Source organism: Cebidichthys violaceus, unplaced genomic scaffold (assembly GCF_023349555.1).
Source record: "Cebidichthys violaceus isolate CVI_PGR_0920_01 unplaced genomic scaffold, fCebVio1.0.p SCAF_27, whole genome shotgun sequence".
In the NCBI taxonomy this organism is placed as follows: domain Eukaryota; kingdom Metazoa; phylum Chordata; class Actinopteri; order Perciformes; family Stichaeidae; genus Cebidichthys; species Cebidichthys violaceus.
This window is the reverse complement of record NW_027176450.1, coordinates 22,767-49,000: the sequence shown is the minus strand read 5'-3', so window position 1 is coordinate 49,000 and position 26,234 is coordinate 22,767. Positions and strand designations below refer to the sequence as shown.

General features: G+C 43.6%; 1 protein-coding gene across 1 annotated transcript in view; it reads left to right on the top strand.

Annotated features, from left to right (window-relative positions):
• Window positions 1–26,234, top strand: part of uvrag (UV radiation resistance associated gene) — a 47,519-nt gene that overhangs the window by 5,907 nt on the left and 15,378 nt on the right. Inside the window, exons 4-12 of the mRNA XM_068721293.1 lie at window positions 385–546; window positions 3,066–3,140; window positions 3,271–3,356; window positions 8,564–8,669; window positions 11,431–11,557; window positions 18,787–18,871; window positions 21,508–21,595; window positions 21,952–22,012; window positions 25,136–25,301. Coding sequence (XP_068577394.1) covers window positions 385–546; window positions 3,066–3,140; window positions 3,271–3,356; window positions 8,564–8,669; window positions 11,431–11,557; window positions 18,787–18,871; window positions 21,508–21,595; window positions 21,952–22,012; window positions 25,136–25,301 — 956 coding nt within the window. The remainder of the gene's footprint in view (window positions 1–384; window positions 547–3,065; window positions 3,141–3,270; window positions 3,357–8,563; window positions 8,670–11,430; window positions 11,558–18,786; window positions 18,872–21,507; window positions 21,596–21,951; window positions 22,013–25,135; window positions 25,302–26,234) is intronic.

Here is a 26,234-nt window from a genome sequence, read left to right as displayed (position 1 = left end):
AAAACGTTGAGGTTAATGTAGAACAGGTCGACTCAATTACTTTGCAATGTATTAGGATCACGTTATGACATTGAGTTATTTTAGATTTTGATCTAAACTCTTCAGCATGCACAAAAATCAACACACTCTTGTATTGTCTTTACTTGTCTGACATAAACAGGAGCTTCAGTTCAAGCTTGAGTGGGATTATTTCTTAATTGAATAGATCAGTTATTGTGCTGATCAGCTGTAATGTCAGGTATTTATGTACTCTTACTAGACTAATTATCGTGTGTGTGTGTGTGTGTGTGTGTGTGTGTGTGTGTGTGTGTGTGTGTGTGTGTGTGTGTGTGTGTGTGTGTGTGTGTGTGTGTGTGTGTGTGTGTGTGTGTGTGTGTGTGTCAGAATCCAACTTGGCGGAGCCTGGACTTTGGCATGCTGCCGGACCTCCTGGACACCTCTGTGGCTTGCTTCGTAGTGAGAATCTGGGGAGGACTGGAGGAACAGTACCAGCTCCTCATAGAATGGAAGGTCAACCTGGATGGCCTCAGATACACAGGACAGCAGGTCAGCAACCGCACGCATGTACACTTACGTTGTGTGATATACAATTTTGTCAGAAGGATCCCTGTGTGGTAGGAAGTGTGTACAGGCTGCAAAAGGATGTATCCAGTAAGTGGTGAGAGCTATGAATGCAGGTGTCACTTGTACACGTGGTCTACAGCAAAACGTGCAGTATCTGATCACAAACTGAAGTCCAGCTCTCGTCACTGCGTGACAGATGCGACGCGCTACAAAGCTGAGCTGGTCTCATCTTTCATGACCAATCATATGATTTAGTTTCACCCTGTTCCGCTCCATCTAAGAAATGCTGTTAGCCGGTTTTCAGTGCTGTCTAACGAGCTCTTGAGCAACACTTCAACAACTATGTTGATTCTCAGTCAAAGTAGCTGTACACTTTGTTGCTGGTACGTGAATGTAGCATTACTCACATTAGGCTCGCTTCTATACTGAATAAGAAGGTGGAAATGAACAGTTTCCAATCACTTAAATACAGTAAACTGCAGTGGCGGGCTGTGCAATTTATACCTGGGCTTTCAGTGCTGTCCTACTACAGTTGAACTACCTCCTCATAACCTCATTATGACGCCACAGCTACGGGTTATTATTTGTTTCTAGGGGTGTAACGATACACGTATTCGTATTAAACCGTTCGGTACGAGGCTTACGAACCAAACAATACCTTTGAATAATACTAGTGCATTTGGAAAATGCAGAAGCTTAAATTGTGGGAAATATAATGTTTTCGGTGGGGCCACTGTGCCCAACCTGGCAACTCACAACACTAAACTAGCTTAGCAGGAAAACAACAGCAGCACACAAGCTACAAACTCTCCCCTCAGCGTTTAGCTGTTCCCTACTGATTCAAACAGGGCTAAAGCAATCGCCACACAATCCCCATTTCTCCAGAAATATAATAATTCCTGCTTTGTTAAAGAAAACATGTTAGAGAATCAAATGTCCGACCCCTAACCCCGACCCCTAACCCCGCGCATGACGGGATGCATATAGTCAAACTTAACGTAATTAATACAATGACAAGAACAAACTCACAAGAACCAGTCACATCTATGTATATGACAACAAAGCATGACAAATCAATCCAGCAACACTGCGGCGCTAAATCATGTATTCCGCCGCACACTGAAGAGCACCATTCAAATATTATTCACATCAGAGGGAACAATATTAACCGTATCATAAAAACGACACGATAGACAAATTAACACAGAAGTAACGTTACTGCTGATGTAAAAAAAAACAAAAGCACTTCTCTTACCACAGATGCTGTTCACTTAAAGACAAAGTCCATCCTCCTTTCTTTGACTACAAAGAGTTTAATACCGTGGTTGTACAGAACATCGGTGCGGTTCAGTTCCAGCCAGACGTCCTCCTGTGAACTTGTTCGTTGAGTTTTAGAAGAAGTTTTCAAAAGCACCTTAGCTTGTAAGTGTCCTGTCTGTTGCTGCCTTGGTTAGCTCCAAACACCAAGAGCTCAGTTGCAAATAAAATGCATTCTTAGCCATAAAATGTGCAACGCTTCTCCGACGCTGTTAGCCAGGAATACCGATCGTACAAATCCTTTTCCTGGCTGGGTCAGGGCTGCTAGCTGTGGGGTTAGCCGACCCTTTGATACGATGTCCTTCTTGAGAAATCCGCTAGGTAAAAAAAAAAAAGAATCTACCCAAAGCAAAACGCAAAAAATGTCATGTCAATGTCATAACGTTTTACACATCTTTCAACTTGAACTGTTACTACTAATACTAACTTCTGTTAGCTGCTTCAGCTTCAAAACAGTCACGCTAGCCCACTGACCAATCACGGCACACCTTAATGCTGACGTACTTGTAGGCTACCTCAGTAGCTCTGGCGCATCAAATAATACGCCCAACATGTCAAACTAAAGATCTGATAGGTTGAACACTATGACAATCAACAATATCGTCCCCATTTACTTAAACTGCAAAGGCTTCCCAGCAGGCCTCGGGCCTCTCTTCTTACCTAGAGACATAGAGGTGAAATCTGATTGGATAAGAGCTCTACTTAAAACAAGCTGCACTGGAAACAGAGCAACTGAGGAAGACAGGAGCTGTGCAATGAGAAAATAAGCTAATGGGAAAAATAATTAGAATACATGTAGTGTATTTGTGAAAAATTGTAATATAGCTATCATTTTGTGATTCAAGCCAGCAGAGAAGGCTTTGCTGGCCCTGACGGCCCACCACTGGTAAACTGATTTGCACATTACTGGAAACAACATTTTGCCAGTAATCAAAATGAAAGAAATCTCACGTCATCTTCCATTTTCACCCCCGTACATTTACAATGTATGGCAGGTGAGGGGTGACGTGATCAGCAATTCTGTTGCAATAGTACTCACCAGGGTAATGGTGTTAAAGCAAGAAGAAATGTTAGCAGACACATGTTGCATTGATTTAGTGATCTGTAGTACTAAGCCCCCCCCCCCCCCCCCCCAGTCTCCATCCACACACAATGAGCCTCTGCTGCCATCTCTTTGTCCACAGATTCGATCCCGAAATCCCAACGAGATAATATTCGGGCTGAATGACGGCTACTACGCAGCTGACTTTGATCATAAGGTACAGCCTTTTTTGTCCGATTTTTCCCGAGCTCCTGCATCACAATGGTATACCCGGTGCTAATCTCATTAGCTTTATTCAGACGCTGTTTGGTCTCTGCACTGAAACACTTCACATGTGGATGTTGCAGGATCAGTCGGAGCGGAAGAAAAACAGCCTGCTTCAGGTCGACCAGAGTTCAGTCAGGAGCTCCTACAGCGTTTTCTCTTTGCTCAGGTAAGTCATGCTACGAAGCGGTATTGCATCATATTATCACACCATTAGGAGTTATTGCATTATTAGTTATATTATATCTTAGTGCAGCAACCTTTAATGCAGTGGATTTCAACTACTGACAAAGAATGCTCCACAGTATGTGTGATTTATTTTAACCCACCACAGGTATTCTTCAAATAGATCTCTTTTTTTTGTCATGTGACGAGACTTTGTCCCGTTATGTGTTTTGCATTTTTCTCCAGCAGATGGCGCCACAGGAAAACCGACATTATGACCCGTTATCAGGGCAACTCTTCTGGTCTAAAGTCACAAAGACGGGACAGGCTGTTCAGCGTCAGATTTGAAATTGTGATTAGAATCAAAGTACTGGCTCTGAAAAAAACCCCAGTAGCAATACAAATTAACACCACAGGAAGGAGACACAAGATTTGCTGTAAAAATATCCGTCCTCCCCCTTGTTAGTAATTAAGGGCTTTAGATGACACGAGGCAGTCTGTTGACAAACATGGCCTTGCAGTTCCACATTTATATTTAAATGCGGTAGAATGTAAACGCTGCTTTTAGCACCAGGAGGGCTTCCCCCGGGGGAAACCCTGTGATCATGGCCGTATCACAAAACAACGTAATTACACCCAGTTTTAGCTAAATAAACGTGTCTCTTGAAGGTTCGACATCTCCAAAAAAAGATAAGGATCCTTGTCATTAGGAGCGTTATGAAGCCCTCCGCTGACATTTTCCTACTATAAGAACTAAATAGGGCGACATAAATGCGCCACTGGCCTTTGCAGTGTCAAGAAAAGGGGAGTCGTTCCAAAGCCGGCTGAACTTAAACAGCGCTCCCTCATCCAGAAGTGGTCATAGTTTGTGTCTATATGAGGATACCGTTGCCTCCCTAGCAGCTTGCAGCAGGAAAAAAAACCCCAGTTTGAATCATAACTTTTATGACCTCTGCTCTTGCTCCTTTTTATTATTGCAGCTTTCCTCCACATCCTCTTCTTCTATCGGCACCCTGTGGGACTCTGTGGAGTCTAACACAGTTACATTGATCCCCCTCTTCCCACACACTGCTCTGCTTGCAGCTCCTCACCCCTGTCAGAGTTGTTCTTTGGCTCGGCGCGCTCATATGCACATAGTTTATGATTATGTTCTGTAGAATGATTCATCAGATACTGAACACTCCAACAGGGATTAACCTCCCACCCCTCCCCATAGTACGTAACCATATATACCACTCAGTTGCTGACCCTTTTTCAAAGTCCTGCTTGTGTAGAAATCTCTTGTGTTATTGGCTCACTTACGTGGTTGCATGCATTGAAACTTGATATGCAGCAGCCACGTTTACGTGCCGCTTAGCTGATGCTGCAGCATGCATTGACTTTTTAATCATGTTATTGGTGAATAGTAAAAAACTTGAAGTTAAAATGTAATGCATGTTTACCTGGGACACCCACAGTGTCAATTTGTCAGCAGATTCAGTGTCTGCTGTCTCAGCCCGGTTTACCTGGTGGCAAGACCCACCTAGGCTGTGTGAGCTCCACGGCGACGTGGGCTTAGCAAACGCGCTACGTCTCAGATGGAGAGATGAAGAGGGAGAGTACAGAGCATCAATCAGCAAAGTCTAACAGGCTCAGATAGAGGCTCCTCCTGCATACAGTAGAGCTGACCCCCTTGTCTGGGTAGAGAGAGAGCCAAGGAGACGGTGACGAAGATGATCCAGCTGTTCAACAAAAAAAATTCCCTGTAGACTTTATTAATACAGGAGCAAGTATGCTCCTCTGTCTTACCAGGGAAAGGTTTGATGTTAGAGCAGTGAGAGAGGAAGGAAGACCTGACAGGACCGATGGAAGAATTGACTTATTGTCATCACATTACTGAGGTTTACTGTTCCAAGTTTAGAATGGTTAGAGGTTAGGATCCTTTACCGCCTAATATGCTCTTGAACGTAAAAGGAAACACTCGAGTGGCCCCTCAGGTATTCCTTGCAGCTCTTTGAAAGCAAAGAGTTGTGCACCTACTGAAAAACGTAAAGTAGTGTTTACAAAGTAGCTGCCGAATGTTGAAAGTTTCAGGTCCATCGTAACAGTGGCCCATGTGTCACATGGTAAACATCATTCTCGGGACACAACTTTCACAGCTCAGCACTGTGACATTGCAGATTAAACCTTTTTCTAACTCCTGGAGCCTAAAGCAGGATTCTCCCGTGATCAGAGCCATATGTTGCCCGTGTTTCCTGATCTGCTTTTGTATGCTCCGATGTGGAGCGTGCATATACACTATGTACGTGACCCCAGGGTCTCGAGCAGCAACTACAGAAACAAACCGACAGTCTGAGCTTTAAATCACCGTGGAGAAACGGACGTGGATGCTCTTGTTTTCGTTTCACACCTCTGGAGTGGACTAACGCAGAGACAAAACTAACCCCCATATACATAATTTAAGAGGAGGTTTAAATGTTGTTTTTTCTGTTAAGGCTGTGGGATTGAAACAACCCTTCTAGTATTTGCCCAACTGTTTTTTTTTTGGGGGGGGTTTTTGTACCCATTCTTCCAATCTGAGATTACATTATCTCAATGCTAAGACCTCGGACATGTATTCCTCTGCAGCTTGTCTGCCTTCCATTTTTACTAGCTGCCCACTTCTTTCTCGTTTTGCTATTTCTCTCTCCAGCGTCACAGCTTCTGTAGCGCTTGCTGTGCGGTGCTGTCTGTTGTTATCTCAGCTTGTTGATGTAGTGTGCATTACTCCCACTTTTCAAATTTCACCCAAACTCAAAACTCTGGAGCCTTAGCGTCTCTTTGTGTTTTCTGGCAACCCAAACAAAAGACAATAGGCGTTCACTAATAGAAATCTCTATGAGATTTTTCAACATAAATCACAATTTGTAGCGTAGCTTTTTGGTTGTATGCTATTTGGCTTACTCCACCAGTCAGCCTAAGTCACCATGACTAGCCGTTTTTTAGTGTAAGACAAGGTCAAGGAGCTCAGGCTCATGACTCTGTATCCAAACCTCTATTATCTACAGAGGGCGTGACCCTTTCAGGACCAACGAATATCGTTTCTCAAGATCTCTTTGGCTTCCTCACATCTCAGTCGTAGACACTGCTTATAGCGACTCAGCAGAATAGAAGCAATCTTATCTTCCATTCTGTAAAAATGGAGACGGAAGTGAGGTGAATAACAATTGGTTAAATTTGTTGACATTCTTTGGCAATGACACACAGGCAGAATTAAGCGTTTTTTGTTTCTTGTGATTTTTTCCGACTGCGGTGCCGTTCCGTTTCGTACCTGGCAGAGGTGTGATAGCGGACCATTGTCCTCAATTTATTGTCACAAAACGCCTCGGAGCTCGTTTTGAATGGCCCTAATCGGCTGCCCTGTTCACCCCTGTGCTGTTTAAAAAATGGCTGCTGGAAATTAATTCAGCACAGTCATTCCTCCTTAGGCTCGTTTCCTCTGACCCAGGTTTGTTTGACAAGTGCATCTGGCCCACTTGCGTGCGATGCAGCTGGAAGTACATTTAAAATTCTGAACCAGTCAATTAATTCACTTGATTGCTAATTTAATTTATTCCCTGGCTGGTTTGCTTGATCCTACCTACCTACTTGCTCTGTCACACACAGCATGTCGCAGTTCCTCCACTTTCATTTAGTTGATTGTAAATCCTTGATCAACATTCAACATTTTAGCATTGTGTTTTTTACTCTACCTAAAAGCCCCTATTAAAACAAATCTTCAAGATGCCTTCTGTTTATCAAAAAGAATCTGTGAGTTTTCAAAAGCACAAGTTTCACCCGACACACCTGCAGGATCATAGTGCCACGGTCAAAGGAGAAGATGTTATTGTTTTTCTGATGTTTATCGGCATCAGGGGTTGAGTGCACAGGCTCAGTCATAACTTCCTGCAAATGCCATGTGGCGGAGCTGTAAGTTAACCTGGAATAGCCTCGGAAAAGGAAAGTTGTCATGGCTCTCGAGAAGACGTTTTTTTGGACAGTTGCCTAGAGATTAAACTGCTACGGCAAATTGTGGATGTACGATGGTGAACATCACTGTTCCCCTGCCGGTCCACAGACTGTGATAGAGCCTGATGAGCAGGTGTTAGGCCAAGGCTGGGGGGGGGAGGAGGAGATAACTATTCTCACCCGGAGGGAAAAGAGCATATCAGATTCTGCCATCCCAATCACCTAAACAGATGAAGCTGTCAAAACAGATTTGCCCTCATGTTTCAAAGGGCTATCTCCGACTGCTATCGCTGTCACCTGAGACAGATTCTAAAATGTGGGCAGAAAATATGTATCCCGTAGGACTCCTCCCCAATACTCTCTTTACATCGTCAAAGAAACATTTTTACCACGTCAGTTGCCAGAAAGAGGCAATAATATCCAGAGGTGACTGAGTTTCATAACAAAAAAAAGCCCCCTAGGATTTGTAAAATGACCCCGCCAAGCTGATAGCCTCTTCCACTTTACCCACTGAGGCAATTTCTATCAGACTCGTCTCCCTTTCTATGGGTTCTGGACTTGAAGACCTTCGATGGATGGTCTGAATAATGCGCCTGCTTATCATTTGTGCACTGATGTTGCTGTTCCCTCTTTACAGCGATGACGGTGACATCTTTGTGGTTTCAATGAATTATTTGGCATTTTCTCGGTTGTCTCCGCCTCCCAGGACTGATGGGTTCACGTCTATCGGACAACTTTTGATCTTGCGTTGCGGTTAGATTATTAGAAAAATACTAGCGATTAGACATTGTGATATTTGCGGTTTGTGGTATTGAAGGACTTCATCAGTGTGGTCGAATGAACTGTAGACTTTTTATTATCATGAATTCAGTATTGTTTTCGTCCTTTTGTTTAATGTCAAAAGCTCCTCGTTAACTTTTACGGTTTTGGGAGACTCGGCAGTCGGGCCGGGACAAAGAAGATCAACCCCAGTAAATTAGAAAAAGAAAACAAGGAGGGATAACAAACACGACTCGTCCCCATGGGGAGAGTCATGAATCTTACGATGCCCTCCAAACTGTCTAAGCTAAATGAAATGAATTGCCGGTGCGGTCATAACTCTGACGTGGCCGGTTGATTTACTAGCCTCTTGAAAGCACAGTGTCAGCATGCGGCAGTCCTCGTGGTCCAGTGCGCGGTCGCAAACAATGATTTGGATGGTGACTTTGTCTTCTCCTCCTCCACCTCCTCCTCTTCCTCTTCCAGGCTCCACACGGCCCAGAGAGCCATCAAGCAGACCCAGGTGACGGTGCAGAAGATCGGAAAGGAGATCGAGGAAAAGCTGAGGACGACGGCGACCTGCACGGAGCGGGTGAGCCCAGTCCACCAATCAGCAGCAAATTTCCAGCTCATCAGCAACTTTAAATCATCAGCAGCAGCAGTGTTTAAGCCGCTTATTCGCTCATTTTCAGCGGCAGCAGTTGTTGCTTCATCAGCTTATGCGATTGGAGAAATATGCAAACGTTTCAGGTTTTGAGGAAACTGATAAAGACGAGGAGCAATTTGAGATTCGATGTTTTCAAAGAAGGTTCTCCAGGGAGCGGTAATTGCTGCGATCAGCAATAATAAGGCCCATTGGCTTCCACACAGACAACAAACATCAACAAACTGTTTCGCGCCCAATACTTATGTGAGACTTAAGAGCTCGTATCACCCAAATCCCCAGGTGTAATTGTAACGTAAAGTAATGTCACGTGTAATTACACCCTTTGGGCAGCTATTGTATCCTTCTGTTTGGATGGCTCAACTGAAAAGTTAACGCTTTGACTAAAACCCACTGTTTGTGTTTCAACCTCCCGTCATACATCCTCGACTGGGATCCACAACGAAAGCAAGAGAGCATATTTAACATTTTTGGAATTGGCAGCCGCACAGCTGTGAAAACGCAGCGCTGATCCCAGGTAGTGACACTTGGGTGTTTTCCATCCTCTAGTTAGACTTGCCTTTTGGAAGAGAGCGCAGCTGGGATGTGTTTGCGTCCACCCAGTGTTTCAAATCTACGGGACGGTTTGTGTTATGTGTGCGCTTTCGCACAGATACAGAACATTAAGGTTTAGAGAGCCTCTTTAGTCAGCTGTTACAGCTATTTCTTTCCATCTCATTGGCTTTTGATATGGCTCTTTTTTATTTTTTTCTTCCTCTCCCCGGACCTTCACCCTACCTATTAAAGCAGCTCCACTATAGCCTTTTCAAGCCTTCTCCCAAAAAACTTTGAGGCTACATAACCCCCTCCCCCCACACAAAGGATCCCTTTCAAAAAAAACTCCTCGCTGATATTTCCCCCTCAGTGAAACATTCCTTAAAAACCCTTTTCAGAGCTCACATCAGCTAATAAATCACATAATCCTCGTACTCCACCTCTCCGTTGAAGAAAAAAACAAATAAAAACCCCGGCAGTGAGTGGAGCATTGTGTGGCTCTTCTAAGGGTTCCCCTCTTTGCCTTTTGGAGAGCTCAGCACTATCCTTCAGTGCACGTTGTAGTGAGCGTGGATCAAAGTGGGGGACAGAGTAGAGGCCAACCCCAAGCTCATGGCCCTTTCACCCTCTCACCCACACTCTGCCATTAATCTGCTGGTTTATATCATGCCCCCCCTTCCCACCCCACACCCGCTGCGTATTTACTCAGCTGACCCCAATGCTGTTTGATGTTCAGTCAGATGGGCCCTGGTGGTCTATTACAGTCTCTCACACACACACACACACACACACACACACACACACACACACACACACACACACACACACAAAAGGCTCTGACCCACTTGTCAACTGTGTCGCTCAGTGAAAGTGTAGGAGGCTCGCGGTTCGTGCTAAAGCCAGCGGCGGTTAACATGCATCAGGGAGCGACACGTGGGAGAGATGGAGGCTCTATCAGTCTCCTGCAAACTGATACCGCTCTCTGTTTTTCTCTGCGAAGCCCTCAGTAGTCTTCAAAAAGAAGTGTATCTGTGTTTTCTCTGATCCAGGCCACGATCACTATCTTAAGTGTGTATGATCCCACGGTCCCTGCTTGCAAACTGCAGAGGGAAAAACAAAAGCTGGATCTCTGTTATCCTGCCAGCAAGCTCTCTCCCTACCAACTCTTCATCATGACATGTCTTTGTCATCATCCACATAGTCCCTAAACTCTTAAATCTCGCCTTGCATTTTTTTCTTTAAGTTGCTGTATCCGTTCATCCGCATCTACTGTATATCACAACCACATCCATCAGTCTGTGCATCCATAGTGCTGCTCCTCATTAGATGGTGAGCCCACTGCAGGCTTCCCCTCTACCAGATAGAGACATGAAGCCTGCTGTAGAGACACACTATAGAGCGTCAAGGTGTTGACCAATGACCGCACATGGGTGCTTCTGACGGTCAGGTCGCGACAGACAGACACTCGAGACAGACACTCGTCTGGAGCGGACTGGCTTTATTGTGTTCTCTCACTCCAGTTTGTGTGCGCACCTTGGTTCTCTGTGTGTTGGGCGTTACATTAGTAGGGTTAGTGTGAAGCAGCTCTGGATAAGTGAATCTGTGAGAATTACTCATATTTATTTATAAATGCAGAAATGCAAGTACCTCTAAGCGGCGAGGAGACGTAATGAGACGTCCTTTCTTAGACCCAACTTCCACCAAAACATCAACAGCTGGCTTTGCGCTGCCTCATTCGAATGGGTTTGTCCCTCTCCTCCCACCTGTGCACGGTGCACTCTGTGTCATCTCATATAAAAACCTTTTTAATGCAACAACAAATTGGTCAAAACTTGGACAGGAATTAAACTCCCAGTATATAATGTATATAGCATATAAGCACAGAACTGAATTGAATAGATCAGCCCCCATTGTCACGATACCCGATCCAGCTATTTGAGTCGGTATCGATATCGGTGCATCCGTAGGAGAGAGTTAGCTCAGTAGATGTGCATTAGATCAGTGTCACATGAGAGCATGGCTTGTTTTTGAAGGAGCTTATAGGAATTTTGGGGTCATTATAAAGGGTAATAAACACTAGAATTGCTGTGCCCACACACTAAATATTTTCCTTCATCCTCTTTCTCTGGTTTCTCTCCCGTTTCGCTCCGAGCAGAAGAAGGAGCGAGAGTGCATGCAGCTGCGCATTGCCGTGCTGCGGAGTGAACTGCAGCGGCAGAGGAAGGCGCTCGGCAGAGAGATCGACCTGCGGCAGAAAGAGAGAGCACAGCTTCAGAAGAAAGGTAACACTTTTAACACCACAAAACTACCCGTTTTATTGTTGTGATGGGACGGGAGTTATGAATTTATATGAATCGCTTTGCTCATCTTTTGCACACATGATATGTTGATTGATTAATTGTTGAATAGATTAATTTTACACAGAAGATAATCAGTTGTTTCAGGCCTATAAAGGCTGAAGAGTGAACAGTGCTCTTCTACTCCAATCTAAAGTTGTACACAATGTTGGCACACTCTTTCCCTTTTGCAAAAACACTAAGTGGCATTCAGCCACAAGCTGAGCCTATTGATTCATGTTTTTACCCCCAAATTATTGCCAGAGCGAACATGAACACCTTGGTGGCAATAGCAATGAAAGGAATTTAGTGTCCATACAAAGTTTCACATTAGATGATCAGTCAGTCCTTCTGCAGCTCAATCAAGTACCTTACCCCACCCGAAAAAAATGTGGTCAGTATTTTTTCAATGTTAATGTGTCACCAGTTATAGAAAAGGCGGGTTAAACATGATGCATTACAAAGTAGATCAATTCTGACATCTGATATCTATAAATTCAGTTCTTGAATTAAGATGTCTTAAATGTACTCCCTTTACCATTTTTGTCACCTTCAACATGTGACGTTATTGTACAGGAAACTCTCCTTTTAAACACATCGGTGAAGGTGTCATCGCTGTCTGACCACAGCAGGTAGACTGTGTGTGAGTCGTCCTACCTGTTCACTTTAGAGCACAGTGGAGCGTGTTGTCACGTACAGGAAGCGTCTGTCCGAGGACGGGAGTCACTCAACACACATGTCCATAACGTACAGTATATAGAGCCGTTCCTGTGGTCACTGCAGCCTGTGACACGCCGCTAAAGTGACGGTGTTTGTGCAGTGGTGTCAGTTTTTTATAACCCTGTGAAGTCTGTGGCTGCTCGCTCTGATGTCTGAGAGCTGAGGAGGGATTTACTGCTGCCTGTTATGTCATAGCGACATAAAAAAATTTAGTTTTTGTGAAGCTGGGCTTGATAAACGTGCACCCTCACATAAACCCAATCACATGTGCAGGTGTACGCAGGTATGATTGATAATAAATAAACATTTTTTTATAGTTGCATGTATACACAACATGCTGTAATATCAAGGTGTTCCTCGTTGGCTGCAGCACGGGAACTTTTCGGCTTTTTCTTTGCTCAACTTCAGCCTCCCCTGTTTCATGTTTGGTTATGTGTTTCTCATGGTGCTCATAAACATTCCACATACACCTACTGCTTTATACAGTGACTCTGTTTATGGCTTTACTGCATCAGAAGGGCCCTTTGTGCTTAGAATGAGAACAAACTATAATAATAAGAATAACAGCATATGTTTCCGGGTTCTTCGTCCATCTGGATCATCTGGAACACCTGAAGGGAATTGCTTCAAATTCGGCACAGACGTCTACCTGGACGTGTGGATGAACTGATTCGATTTTGGTGGTCTAATAGGAAAAAATGAGTTACTGACAGATTTCATGTGCAACTTGATTAGTTCGTGGAGGCAACTATTCTAGTTTTTTGTTGTTGTTTAATTATATATATATATATATATATATATATATATATATATATATATATATATATATATATATATATATATATATATATATATATATATATATATATATTACCCCAAATTTTTCTTTTCAATAAATATATTTTTAAAATTCAAAATAGTCCATGAAATATGCAATAGTGACCCCACGTTCGTCCTCATGCATCTTTATTGTAAGTTATTCTCAGACCGATAGTGCTGTGTGTTGTGTAGAGTGTGCGTGTGTCAGGGCTGCGCTGTCCCGGCTTCTGAAACATATCGATGGACAGGTAGTGTCAACAGAGCCAGGTCTTTTATTGGTTAGTCTATTTATTTTTTTCATTTCTTCATAGGCCTACATAGGAACAAATCTGTTAAAGACGCAACAGCAGCAGGTGTTTTGCTCCGACACAACCACAAAACGTTTTCTAGCAGCTGTATATTTGAGTGACGGTTGAGTGACGGCTGAGAGGCGACCAGCGCTTGTAAAGAGTAGAGGGTTCTCCTTTGATGCCCTCTTTTCCTCTCTCTATGTGTGTGCATGTATGCAGGCATATGCATGCATTGTGTGAGAGAGAGATTGATACAGTGAGTCGGCCTGTCCCTTTTTTGGTAACGCAGTTTGTGTAACGTATAGTGCGTTTTAGTGCCACTGTTTCTCACTAAAGCTTCGAAGCCCCAAAAATGTTATCGGGTACAGCCCTAATCAGAGCCTTGTGTCATTGGGATCAGCTAGAACTTTTGGCAAAAACCTTACTGAGCCACCAAACCTGAGTTGTGGATTGGTAGGGATCAGCGTGTGTAATGTCTGCACATGCATGCAGACATTACACACGCAGACAAAAAGAAAGCTCCAGGAGAGGTTCAGGGAGAAGTTTCCTTTGTGCTGTTAATCCTGTACTTCTTTACCTGTCACCACTGCGTCCACAGCCAAAAGAACTCGCTGCTCTCCTGCTCGGCAGCTCATTGATGCCTTTTTTTCCCCACTGGACAACTGCTTATTAAGAAACAGAAGAAAAAATTCCTTCAGCTGGTTAAAGAGGGGAAAGGTATTTTAGGATAAATTGAAATTCTCCAACTGAATAGGGCTCGCTGAAAATTGCTTTTTCTTTTTTTTCTTTTTTCCAGACTCGTAACTCCAAAGCTAAAAGCCATATGCTGCCGAGCTCTGCTGTACTTCCAGCTTGTTGTTTAACTCTTCTAATCAGCCTGCACATATTCATTTGTTTCACAATCTGGAAAAAAATAGCGGACAGGATGCTCTCGGAGACAATCGTTTACAGTATTTCATGCAGCAACTGATTTTGTCTGATTATATTTAGATTGGCAAAACAACGTATTTGTTTCAACTGATCTCATCTTTCCTTTGGGCATTTTTATTTTGTTTTATCAATCGTAGCTTGAATATCATTTCGGGACTCTATATGTTTCTCAGAACTCGCATACACTTGAAGAAGCATATTTAGTCCAATTCAATCGCATAAATTGCTCATCAGACAAGCTGGCGGCTAAGCTAATTTGTTGAATTTTCACACATTCCACTACTTATTAGATACAGGTTTCTTTGTAAGTTGTATTGACAGTTTAACAGTACCGGTAAGTACGTTGCTATGTAATGTATCCCCAAGAGGTCATCCTGCATCGCGCCGTTGGAGGATCTCGTCTGTACCTGGCTGTGTGGTCCTTCCCATCTCCCACACAGTCCTGGGGCCCGTTAGCGAGCAACTCTTATCAACCCGTTATTCCCGGGACGACTGGCCTCTCTCAAAACAAGTGGCCCAGAAAACCCAAACATACAGTCGGCGTGCTGCAGGTGAGGACGTCGACACGTGAGCTAGCAGTTAAAGATGAGGTGAACCTGGTGTCCATTTTTAAATTTTTTTATTTAAAGTAACCACTAGAATGTTTTTGCAGTCTTTCTCATCTTTGTGCTGCCTCTTTTCCATCCTGGACGGTGTTGGCATAATAAGCACTGTAAAACGTCAGCGGTCGGCATCATTCCGATGACAGGTTAACAACTAGCCGCTCAGTGCCCGCTGATTTACTGTCATGGAAATCATAGCAGGAGTGTAGACTTTAGTAAAAGCTCTTGTTTTTTCAAAAATCTTCTGCAAATGCACATGTACTCTTAAGTCCACTGCATGTCTTTCACATGATCCATAACAGAGGACATATGAGCATGACCACCATTTGTCTTTACGGCCATGAATTTAAAATAAAACACTTTCTCTCCTCCCTTCAGAATGAACGGGGGGGGTCACACTCTTGTCACAATTTCCTCCAGCCTAACCCCCCCCCACACCCCACCCTTCCACCTTGAGCAGATGACATAAATCAGGTCTGCCAGCGGCGTTTATTGTACTCCGCAACGGTAGTTATTCTCATGCTCGGGCTCCCGACCAATAAATGTCAGTAATCGGGTTTCTCGAGTGCAAGGAGCACAGTTTCTGAGAGGTTCGGTGTGATGAGGTATTTGTCGCCTCGGAGAAAAAGGTCTCCTGTTGAAGCCATCATCATTAGGGCTCCTTGAGCAGCTGATTTCCACGTTTCCATGTTCCATCTGGCCGCATTCTTGACTAAGGATAAAGGCTGACCGGTACGGCGGCCCTACGCTCACTAGGATGTCGTTCTACGTTCTTCATCAACCCCCCTGACGTCCCACTGTCTCTGTAGGTCACAGCCCAAGGTTTCCTTCATGTAGCATGAAGAGCCTCGTTTGTCTGTTCTGATGGATTATTTTGTTAGTTGTAAACAAAGGCATGCTCTTTACAGTTGTTTTGCAGCATTCAATATGGTCCTCACAGTTGCTGAACTTTTCCCCAGACACTTGTATGGTTTTATTCCTTTGAAGCTCTTCTTCTCATTTCATTTGTTGTGGTTCTTTGTGGTTCTGTTTTGAGTTGATAGTGTTCGCACTATGTTTTTTATTTCATGCTCTATAATGATGCCCAAAGTGAAGCTGAACACCAGGATGCTTTTTAATAAGCCGTAAGATCATCAACAGTTCTTAACGTGAACCAGATTATATGCGCCTGTTAACGATTCCTTTTGTGGGATTTTCTCACGAACAATCTTGCTGTGTTAATTATGACGATAGCTGTGTCTCAATAGCTTCACTGATCACTTGTATTTTATTTAATTTGCATTAAGCTTCCTTAGTTTTTACGCACAAACGGCCAGAATGTTGCGTGTACCCTATCGTAGTATTCGCTGTAGTTTGTCTGTCCGTACCGTGACACCGACTGGAACAGGTTAGAGGGATGAAAGGACCACGAGACGGATGGAACAGATAGGACACGGCTGGGCTGTTGCATAAAAGCGGCGCAGTGCAGTCGGTGTTAAAATATGTTTTCATGTCACCCCTCACGACAGAGGGGTGGCCCGTCTGATCTCTGTCTGACACTATCTGTCTCCATTCTAATCTGATGGGGAAACCTCTGAGTACCTTTTATTTTCTCCGTCTCTGTCAAGATATCTCTTCTTCAACCCTCATGGGGTCAGTGTGAGCGGCTTGGACGTGAGTGAAAGTACGTGATTTAAAAGCAGGTCCTGTGATCCATCCGATTACAGATGTGATGTGATCATCTTATTCTCTCAAAACTCACTGTTCTGCCAGCTGCTGTCATCACATCCATCTTTTTGATGGTCGATTTCCATCACTCTAACACGGTTTAAAGGCTTGTTGTCCATTTTGAATAGAGGAATGTAGAAGAAGAACTGGCAGTGCTTGAAAGCATGAAGACAACTTCAGTTATCTCTGCCACAGAAATTGTAAAGCTCTTCTTCCTCATCTTCATCTTCTAGGATTCCTCTCTGCAATGTTTAAAAAAAAAAAGGGTGCACTGACCATAAAAGACCAATTACAACATCACTGACTGAGACTAATGAAAACAATAGGAAGTCTAATGTTTGCATTAACAGAAGCTTTATTACAGATTTCATTACAGCTCTGGGCTCAAAAGATAAGAAAACGGTGAGTGTGCTTCCTGTAGTAATGTTGTCTAATGGTTAATGGAAATGAGTGTGTGCTTGGTTGAGATATACAAGAGGAAACACTGAAGAATCACAGAATATCTCGTCATTTATTGCTGCTGTTTTTTTGCTTTCAACACACTTTTGGCTTTTTATTTTGCTCAAATAATACGTCAATAATAGAAACCAGTAATAAACAAGCACAGTTATGAGCAGAATCAGAATTGGAATCACTTCTATTATTCTCCACAACACACTTCTGTAACATTCTGGCACTCACAATGGACAGTTTAAAAGTTCTATATATGGGATTCAGAGCATTAATCGAGGGGCAAACAACTATTCTCATGTAAGGATAGAGTGGAGTAATGTCTACCTGAAAACACCCTCTACCCAAGTTCCTCTGTGCTTTGTTTACATATGCACACATGCGTTTGTTCTGTCTGCATCATTGGCTGCTAGCTGCAGGCTCAGTCGTCGCCATGTTGAGAGCCGTGGGGAGACAATAGATATGCTCTGAATTCTGTATTGAGCACCTTTTTAAAAGAAAAAAGGATCGAAATCGATGTAGCAGCACCGGAGATGATGCCTTTTTTTTATTATTACACACACTTTCTTGTCAAACCCTCACTACCTGCCACCCTCACTACCCACAATGCAACACGATGGCCCCGCTCTTTCCCTTGTCGTTAACAGCGAGGCCAGCCACCTTGGGGAGAAACCTCATTACCGATGTTTATATTCACAGTCTGAGCATAAAGCATATGTGATTTTTGGCATGAAGAGCTCTGCTCTCTCTTCGCCACCATACCATCTGATACGTCAGATGTTGCACCTGACGGTCAGTCTTTGTGACCCTTTGGTTCTTAATTAAGACCGCAATCCAAGGCACACACCAGGTCCATATGCTTTATCCCTTTTCAGCTTGAAACAAATATGGCAAACTGAAAAAAGCGTTCTTCTGTATAATCTGGAGTTGGGAGAAAAATTGCTGTAGGAAAATGTTTAGCGAACACGTGGTTTGCTTTTTCTGAATCACTGTAGTGTCAAATTACTTACCAGCATTGGGGATCGTATGTAATAATGGCAAAACAGAACTCATTAGACATTTCAAAATGAAATAAAGTGCTAAAAATGAAATGACCAAATGATTTGTTTTGTGTTGATGTGTATTTGATAGACAAACCTTGTTTATATAAACCACGTGGACCCATAAGTCATGTTTCTCTTGCATTTATCTGACATCCCACCATGTGTGTGGCAGGACGAACGCGGATTAGAGAAGAATTCTGTTACAACCCAGTAAATTATACTTTGCTTCTATCCGGTTCTACGCTACACTGAGGTATTGTGAGCGTGCCAATACTGCAGTTATACAACTTCCACGAGCTGTATCATCACTGCCCCTTATCTGTCAGATTGTATTTACTTGCCCAGCTCTGTATTTACACAGTCTGACAAATCCTGTAATTTGCATACATGTGTTGTTTGGTTTTTATGTGCTGTCAAAAGGAAATGGTTTTGGCTGTTTGATCTCGCTTAAGGTTAACAGTGGATGGCAGTCAACCAAACACAAGCCCTCCTGGCTGTTCAGATGTAGCAGCACACACACACACACACACACACACACACACACACACACACACACACACACACACACAACTGATAATTTCCTCTGTTTTTTCTTTTCTTTTTGTCTCTTTCAGAGGAAGCATTTTCCGCTCAGCACGAGAGTCTGAAGGAGGAGAAGGAATCCTTAACGAAGCTGCAGAAGGAATGCACTGCCAAGAGGTATGTGTGAACCTGTAATTAGCTACTGCTTTATGTCTGCATAGAAAACACACTTTTTAAATGCATTTATCCCTCTCAGACATTGCCCAGATGTGACCTGATGTGTTGCTCAATCCCACTGATTTGCGATGGGACTACACCCTGCACCCCGCCTCCCACCGCGCTCTTTCTCTGTTTTCGCGGCTGGCACTGCCTATTTATGTGTTCTCAACGTAGAGTTTGCACATTGTGCTAATAAGCCCGTTGGCCTGTGTTTGCCTTGGCCTGCGGGGAGATGTGTTTGGCGGGTGCCTGCCCTGGATACAGCTCTGTTTGTCTGAGAGGTACCTGGCAGTCGCAGAGGGTAAACCAGAGCCCCAGGAAGGCCAGCAGGGGCCAAGAGACCCAGCAAACAGGAAATTAACACCGACACTTGTGCATCTGCCTAACATCCATTCTTTGAAAATATCTGTGTCGTTGATGTTTTTTCATGGAAATGTTTCTTTTTAATTTAAATTCTTTCTTTTTTTTACTCTTAGCTCGTGAAAGGTTATGCTGAGCATGCACACTTTTTTTTTTTTTTTTTAAGTCTTTCCACATTCCTATTTAATATTTTACATCTGCTGTTGAACAGCTTATCTCACAAAATTGGGCCTAAAAGGCAACAGATAGTTATACTAACTTAAGTGGTAGTAGCTGTAGTAGAGTTGAGTGTGCTTTTTGAAAAACATAAAAGGACTTTACTTTACATATCTAGATCTCAGTAGCCTACTTGAGGTGGTAAACCACTGGTTGAAAGTACTACTCAAGTACTGCACTGTTTTTTACAAGTACAATTTGTATTTGTATACATAGTATTTCCACTATGCTGCTTCATACTTCTATTCCAATACATTTCAGAGGAAATGATTCAGATGAACTTTAAATAAGCTTATGAAATACAGTGCTTTGCTAAAGGTTAAACTGGTGATGTGAACCTTTTCATCAAAGCATGGTGGGGCCACTTGTCATGTATCAGAGGTCAAAGAGTTGTCAGCAGATCCACCAACTATTCCGCCTCTAAACATTCCAGACGGTTTCATTCAGAGCACTGTGAATTTACAAATGTGGTAAAGTTATCAAAAGTGTTATAAAGGTACTAAATTCAGAATTATAATATAGCAGCAAACAAACAACTTGCGTGTGCTGTAATCTGAGCTTCTCCCTGTTTTGTTGACTGCCTCACGTGCTTTCAGTGCATGTGAGCGCGCCCCATTGCATAGCCTCTCTGCACTGCTCTCATACGGCGGCGTCATAGAAGCGGAGCACCCACCCTCCGGTCCCCCCCCCCCCCCCTCGGGTAAACACTGTCAGCTCTCACACACCTTTCACACAAAGCAGCTGATCACCTGTGTTACTCAGACATAAGCGGTCCCAGGAATAGATGTGCATAAATCCTGGAGGAGTCATTAATCAACCGGAAGTCGGCCATTTTGATTTTTGTGTGAATTTTCCCTTGATTTCTAGTCGGTGCACTTTAATGAACTCTTCCTAGGGACTTTGTCACATCCACTTCAAATTTGGTCAGTACAATCTAAAGACGTTTGCAATCAAAAGTTATTCAAAGCTTTACGTTTGATGGAATGACGTAGCCGTGGCGTGGCGGCCATTTTCTGTGATTCGCCGTTAAACAACAAGCTGGTGTATCTCCACTGGACTTAAAACTGCTCAAATCTGTCCCAAACTTGCCATACTTGATAACAGTCATGGCTTGAGGATGTCTACAAGCTAATTTTCAATCATAGGCATAGCGCCACCTACTGGTTAAAGGAAATCAGCGTTATGTGACAAATCGCATCCGATTTACATGATGTGGTCTGCACTTGATGTAGAGCAACATAATGCATGTTTGCGCGTGTTATCTAGCGCCACATAGTGGATACAGGAACTGGTGGAATATTAGCACTACATAGTTTCCAGCGTCACACAGTCCATGCGGGAAAAATATGTTAAACTCCGGGACGCGTTGTCTAATGGTCGAAAGACATTCACGCCATGTCTGCTGGTGTCCCGACAGTACCCCCGAGACGCGGGAAGGTGCGAGGGCCCGGTACATCGCTGCTTGCAGCTTTAATGTTTCATTTATTTTTTTAAATGCAAGGCTCTGTTATTTTTTAGCTGCAGTAATTGAATAGATGTTTTGTATTTGGAATGGGTTTCGCACATCTCAATAACTACATACACATATACAACCGCTTCAACATCCATTTACATGAACAGGAATCCTTAGATTGGGTTATTCAGTGGAGTTCTGATACCAGTCTATGCAGCGATCTCATATAATTTTATCTTATCATTTATCTACTGATATATACGCTACACAGGACCAACAACAACACGTGTACATACATCCATACATCCTGCTCCAATGTGCAAACTAGTACTACACACCTGTCGTTAAACACACTACGTGTGCGTCCTACTTTTTCCTGATAGTGCTGCACTCATTGCATTCTCCCTTCCATCACCTTCGCCTACGATCTCACCTCTGCTCTTCCTCTAGTCCGTCCTTGGCCTCTCCTCTCTCAATGTCCTCCACTTGTCACTGCGGTGTCCGTTTCCCTCTGCCAGCCGGCTACTCACTGTGCCGTCCTTGTGTCTGGTGTTTGTCTCCCCAGAGAGCAGTTCCTCAAGTCCAACGCCCAGCTCACCTTCCGCTGTCGTCAGCTCCTCTCTGAGCTCTCCTACATCTACCCCATCGACGTGGTGAGTTGACGGTTCACCGCTGCACAACACATTGTTGACGAGGCAACTGCAAAGAATTATCTGCTTACAGAACCGAGGCTTTGATCAAGCTGAAATGGAGCAGATCGGTTCCAAAGTAATGTCTGAATTCTGAATGTTATTTCTATTGAGTCATCATCTATCTGTTTAACGTGATAAACATTGCAGTCACTCTGTTTGGCGTACAAGCCAAACATTTCCTATGCTGACACCACCGGACAATGATGGAACGGTTTAAAGCAAGTGTCTCTGCCGGTGGCGAAGCTGGTGTTTCACACCAGGTTGTCATCTCGTCTGGTCATCGTCTTTAACACGAAACCTCTTATTTAAATCCGCAGGCCAATCAGTCGGATTATGTCATCTGCGGAGTGAAGCTGCCAAACTCTGAAGACTTTCAAGGTAATCTATTATGTCCCCGCTTGTGTATTTCAGGGTTAAAGGAGGATAGGCTGTGGTAAGGCATGCCGAACAAATGTTTGGCCTTAGCTTTAACGCTTGAGGTTATTCGTAAATGTTTGATCAATCTGAAGGCCTATAATCTCATACACACAGCATCTATGAGATCATAACTTTGGCATCTATAAGTGGCAATTTGGCATTACTGTGCTCAGGTATTACAGTCTTTAACGTGCGTAAATGCCATAATTTCATAATCAACGGTACAGTGTGCATTTCAATGCATAAGACATAATGACATAATTGTCTCATCAATAGTTTTACTAGCATGGCAAGGTTGACATTCCTCTTAACTCTGCTTTTTTTTTTATTGTACAGAACTATCCAAAGTAGACACACATAACAACGTGTCTTGTGGGATGAGCTGGTAATGATTGAGCTCCTGTGTAATCAATTCATTTTTTGAATTCAAATTAACAGGCATGCACGCTCAGGTACTTGTGTTAATCTTTTTTCTCCTCCTGACATCAGGTAGATTTCCATCCACCTGTTTTTGTCAATTTGCGCTGCAAAGAAGCCTGAGTGGAAACAGCAAAAATAAAATCTTGAAATATTGCAAAAAAGTTTCCGCGCTTGGCTGAGGTGGAGAGGTTGGTGTATCGATGAAGGCAAAATGCAACAAAACGAATAAATGATGACGTGCTTGGAGGATGCGACTTAAACAACCACTGAGGCCTGCGCTTGAGTCATACATGAACATGAGTCATATTTGCATCCAGCTTTTCACCATTTGGGATTCCACTGGCGCTCTTTTAATTGCATCATCTTGTTGGGCCCTCTTATTCTGCGATGGTATAATGGCTAACTAATTTCTTTTAGTTTGGTTAAATTTTGTGATACATTTGGATGGAATTGTGGTTGCAGTTTCATTTGCATCAATTTATTTATCGTCCACACAGTCAAAATAATTAGTTGATACAATTTCAGCCAGTGTTTCTGTAAAACATAGTGCCAACAAAGAGGAAGGAGAAGGCCGCATACAAATCTAGTTTAAAAAAAGAAAGAAAAAAGAGAGAATTTAGACTCTTTGAGTCTTTAAGTGAGGAAAGTTTGGAGCCAGGCATGTGGGACAGACAGACTAAGAACTAGTTTGGTTTGCATTATTCTGTTTTTGTGAACACTTAGTTTTTCTGATCTGCCGTTGGACTCTGATGGAGGAGCTGTTCCACCTCCCACAGTCTCATAGAGTCTTGTCACAAGATGCTTTTGTAACTGGTCCCACCACCTCCAAAAAGAGACTTGTTATCTTGTCGGTGTGGCTGGTTAGAGGGAGGTTCACGCTGGATGCGTCGTGATTAACTGTTTGCTGTGACAGCGAGGTGACGACTTCATGACCTCTCAATAGCCGGGATCGAACGGCCAATGAATGGTTAGCTTTTGGTCTGCAGCACTTGTCTTACACTGAGAACACACTCGCTACTGTCCCCCTCAACATTCTCCAGCTCCTCTTTCTCACAGCTGGTGAGACCCGGTGGGCCTCCGAACCCCATAACTCAAAAAACAACACTCCCGATCCCCTGTCACGCTCCACCTGTCTTACTCCACCTGTTACAGCATATTTCAACTGCACAGCAGAGCGCGCAGTCGTGACAGCCAGCCCATTTTATGTTTGCAGCAATCGCTCGTTCCCATAAGGTGGAGGCCTGTGTCTGCATCTGCCTCCCGGTCCTGCATAGGTGGACCCCTAGCAGTGAGTAAAACAACCGAGCATGTGCTGTGGCGGAGGATGAAAGGCCTAACAGAGAACATCCTAACGCATTTACGGCTAACTACCTTTGCCCTCCCGGTTAGATGGCTTGTTGTTTATAAAATGTAGAGGAGGGCTGTCACGCCGTCCAGGTAGCCATTAATATTCACCCTCTCTAACTGTCTTGCAAAGGGCAGCGCAACTGGCAGAGACCTTTTTAGAAAGAGATGATGGAGAAGCATGCATTTTACCCTCTTCATTTAACCCCCTTGCTCTCATTTGTGTGAGGTCTGCACCAGAAAAAAGCCTGATCATGACTAGAACCGCCCACAGGAGGAGGATGTTCCACATTAGAGACCAGGGTCAGGGTTAGTTGAGTCCTAATCCCACTGGGGGTCAAAGTGGAGCAGAGCGTCACTCCACTGAGGCCCTTCAGTGTTTTACATTTAACTAAGCTTCCCTTGTCAGCTCAGCCTGACAAGATTGCAGCAGTCTCCACTTGCACCCTAAGGTGTCCTTTAGTTGACCCGGTAGTGTGTAGCATCATCCAAAAGCATCAGAGGCCAAGAAGCTGTGTACTCTAGGTGCTGTTTTTTTGGTGCTGTGGACAAGAAAATGCAAGGAAAAGGAAAAATTTACGTTCTGCGTCAAAAGACAGTTTGAGGCAAGGAGCATACCGCTCACTATTGCCACAGTCTATTATTTCAGCGCATTAAGATAAAAACCACGGTGATTTTAAGCCTTTGCCTCGAGCAGTGTCCTGCCGCTGTGTTTGAGAATGTGAAACCACTTAGAGTGTCGTCTTGAAACCATCCCTTTTACTTAAAGCGAGATGGTTTGCTGTCCAGTTTTCCACTCCAATAGTTACTCGGGCTCAGAGGGAAGAGTTATACGTGATGCTTTTGCTTTTCAAGCACATATCTGAAAGATTTTGGGTATCCCGCTGCAACCAATGTTTTTTTTTTTAGGGGGGTACTTTGTGTGCCGTGCCAAATTTTGTATTGCTTTCAAAACACCATCCCACATGAATGCTACGGCTCCTCTTACAGTGGATACTCGGTTGCCAAACTATCTTTGGTGGGATGTTTGTTTGTACATTTTTGTTCCGATTCTCAAGATGTGGTCACAGTGTATGTAAATGCCACTTTTCTTTTTCCATGTGAGACATTGCTGACTGTGCTTTAGTTGTTTGTGTGATAAAATACCTTTTGGTTTATTTAAAATGCTGCTGTTTTGAATTTAATCTGCATTGGATTAAAGTTGTAGAGGCTTCGGTATGTTGATGCTGGTCACCTTAAAGAGCATTTGTGCTCCGCTCGGCAACCCTCTTATCTAATATGCGATGACTGGATCTTCTCTTTTGCTTTGTCCCCCCCCAGCAAAGGATGATGGGAGCCTGGCGGTCGCCCTGGGCTACACGTCGCACCTGGTCCTGATGATCTCGTGCTTCCTGCAGATCCCTCTTCGGTATCCGGTGATCCACAAGGGTTCCCGCTCCTCCATCAAGGACACCATCACTGACCGACTCACCGAGAAGGAGAGAGAGTAAGTCTAGTCTCGGCATGCATCTCTTTCATCAACAGTTTGTCTTCTCGTACAAATGGATCGATCCAAATTCACGGTAGCTTTTCACTTCCTTGGAGGACATCCGTCCCGTTCGTGTGAACGCAAGGCCTCAGAAACCTTGTGAGACAATTTCTTCAAATTTGGCACAAATGTCCACTTGGACTCAAGGATGAGCTGATTAGTTTTTTGTGGTCTAGGGTCACTGTGACCTCACAAAACACGTTTTTGGCCATACCTTTAAGAATTCAAATTATGACAATTTCACACAAATATCTAATAGGATAAAATAATGATGTGATGACATTTTGGACAGACGTGAATGTAAACTGTAATTTTTAGTTTTATGCATTAAAGGGATAGTTCAGGTGTTTTGAAGAGGGGTTGTATGAGGTTCTCGTTCATTGTCTTAAAACTTGCATTCTCTCGAACTGACCAGCAGGGGGCGACTCCTCTGGTTGCAAAATTAAGTCAGATTAAAGCAGGGTATGCTTTAGGGCGGGGCTACATCGATTGACAGGTCGCTGCCTCTACCAGAGCCGTATAGGGCGTCACTACGTCTCTCCTCTACATTCCAAATATGGTAACTTCCATTCATTGTTTGCAAAAATCCAAGATGGCGACGGCCATAATCCAAGGTGGTGATGGCCAAATTGCTGAACTCAAGGCTTCGTAACAGCAGTCCACAAACCAATGGGTGACATCACGATGACTACGTCCACTTGTTATATACGGTCTATGATTGTAGCGTGGCAACCTCCATCTACTGTATCTAACACACTGACTATGGACGAGCACCTCATACATCCCTTCTATTCCTTCATGAAAGCTGCTAGTCTCTTGTGGCTGAAGTTATGCTATAGCTCTCTCTCTCAGCCTTGTGTGGACTGTATGATTAGTAACATTAGTGCCGAC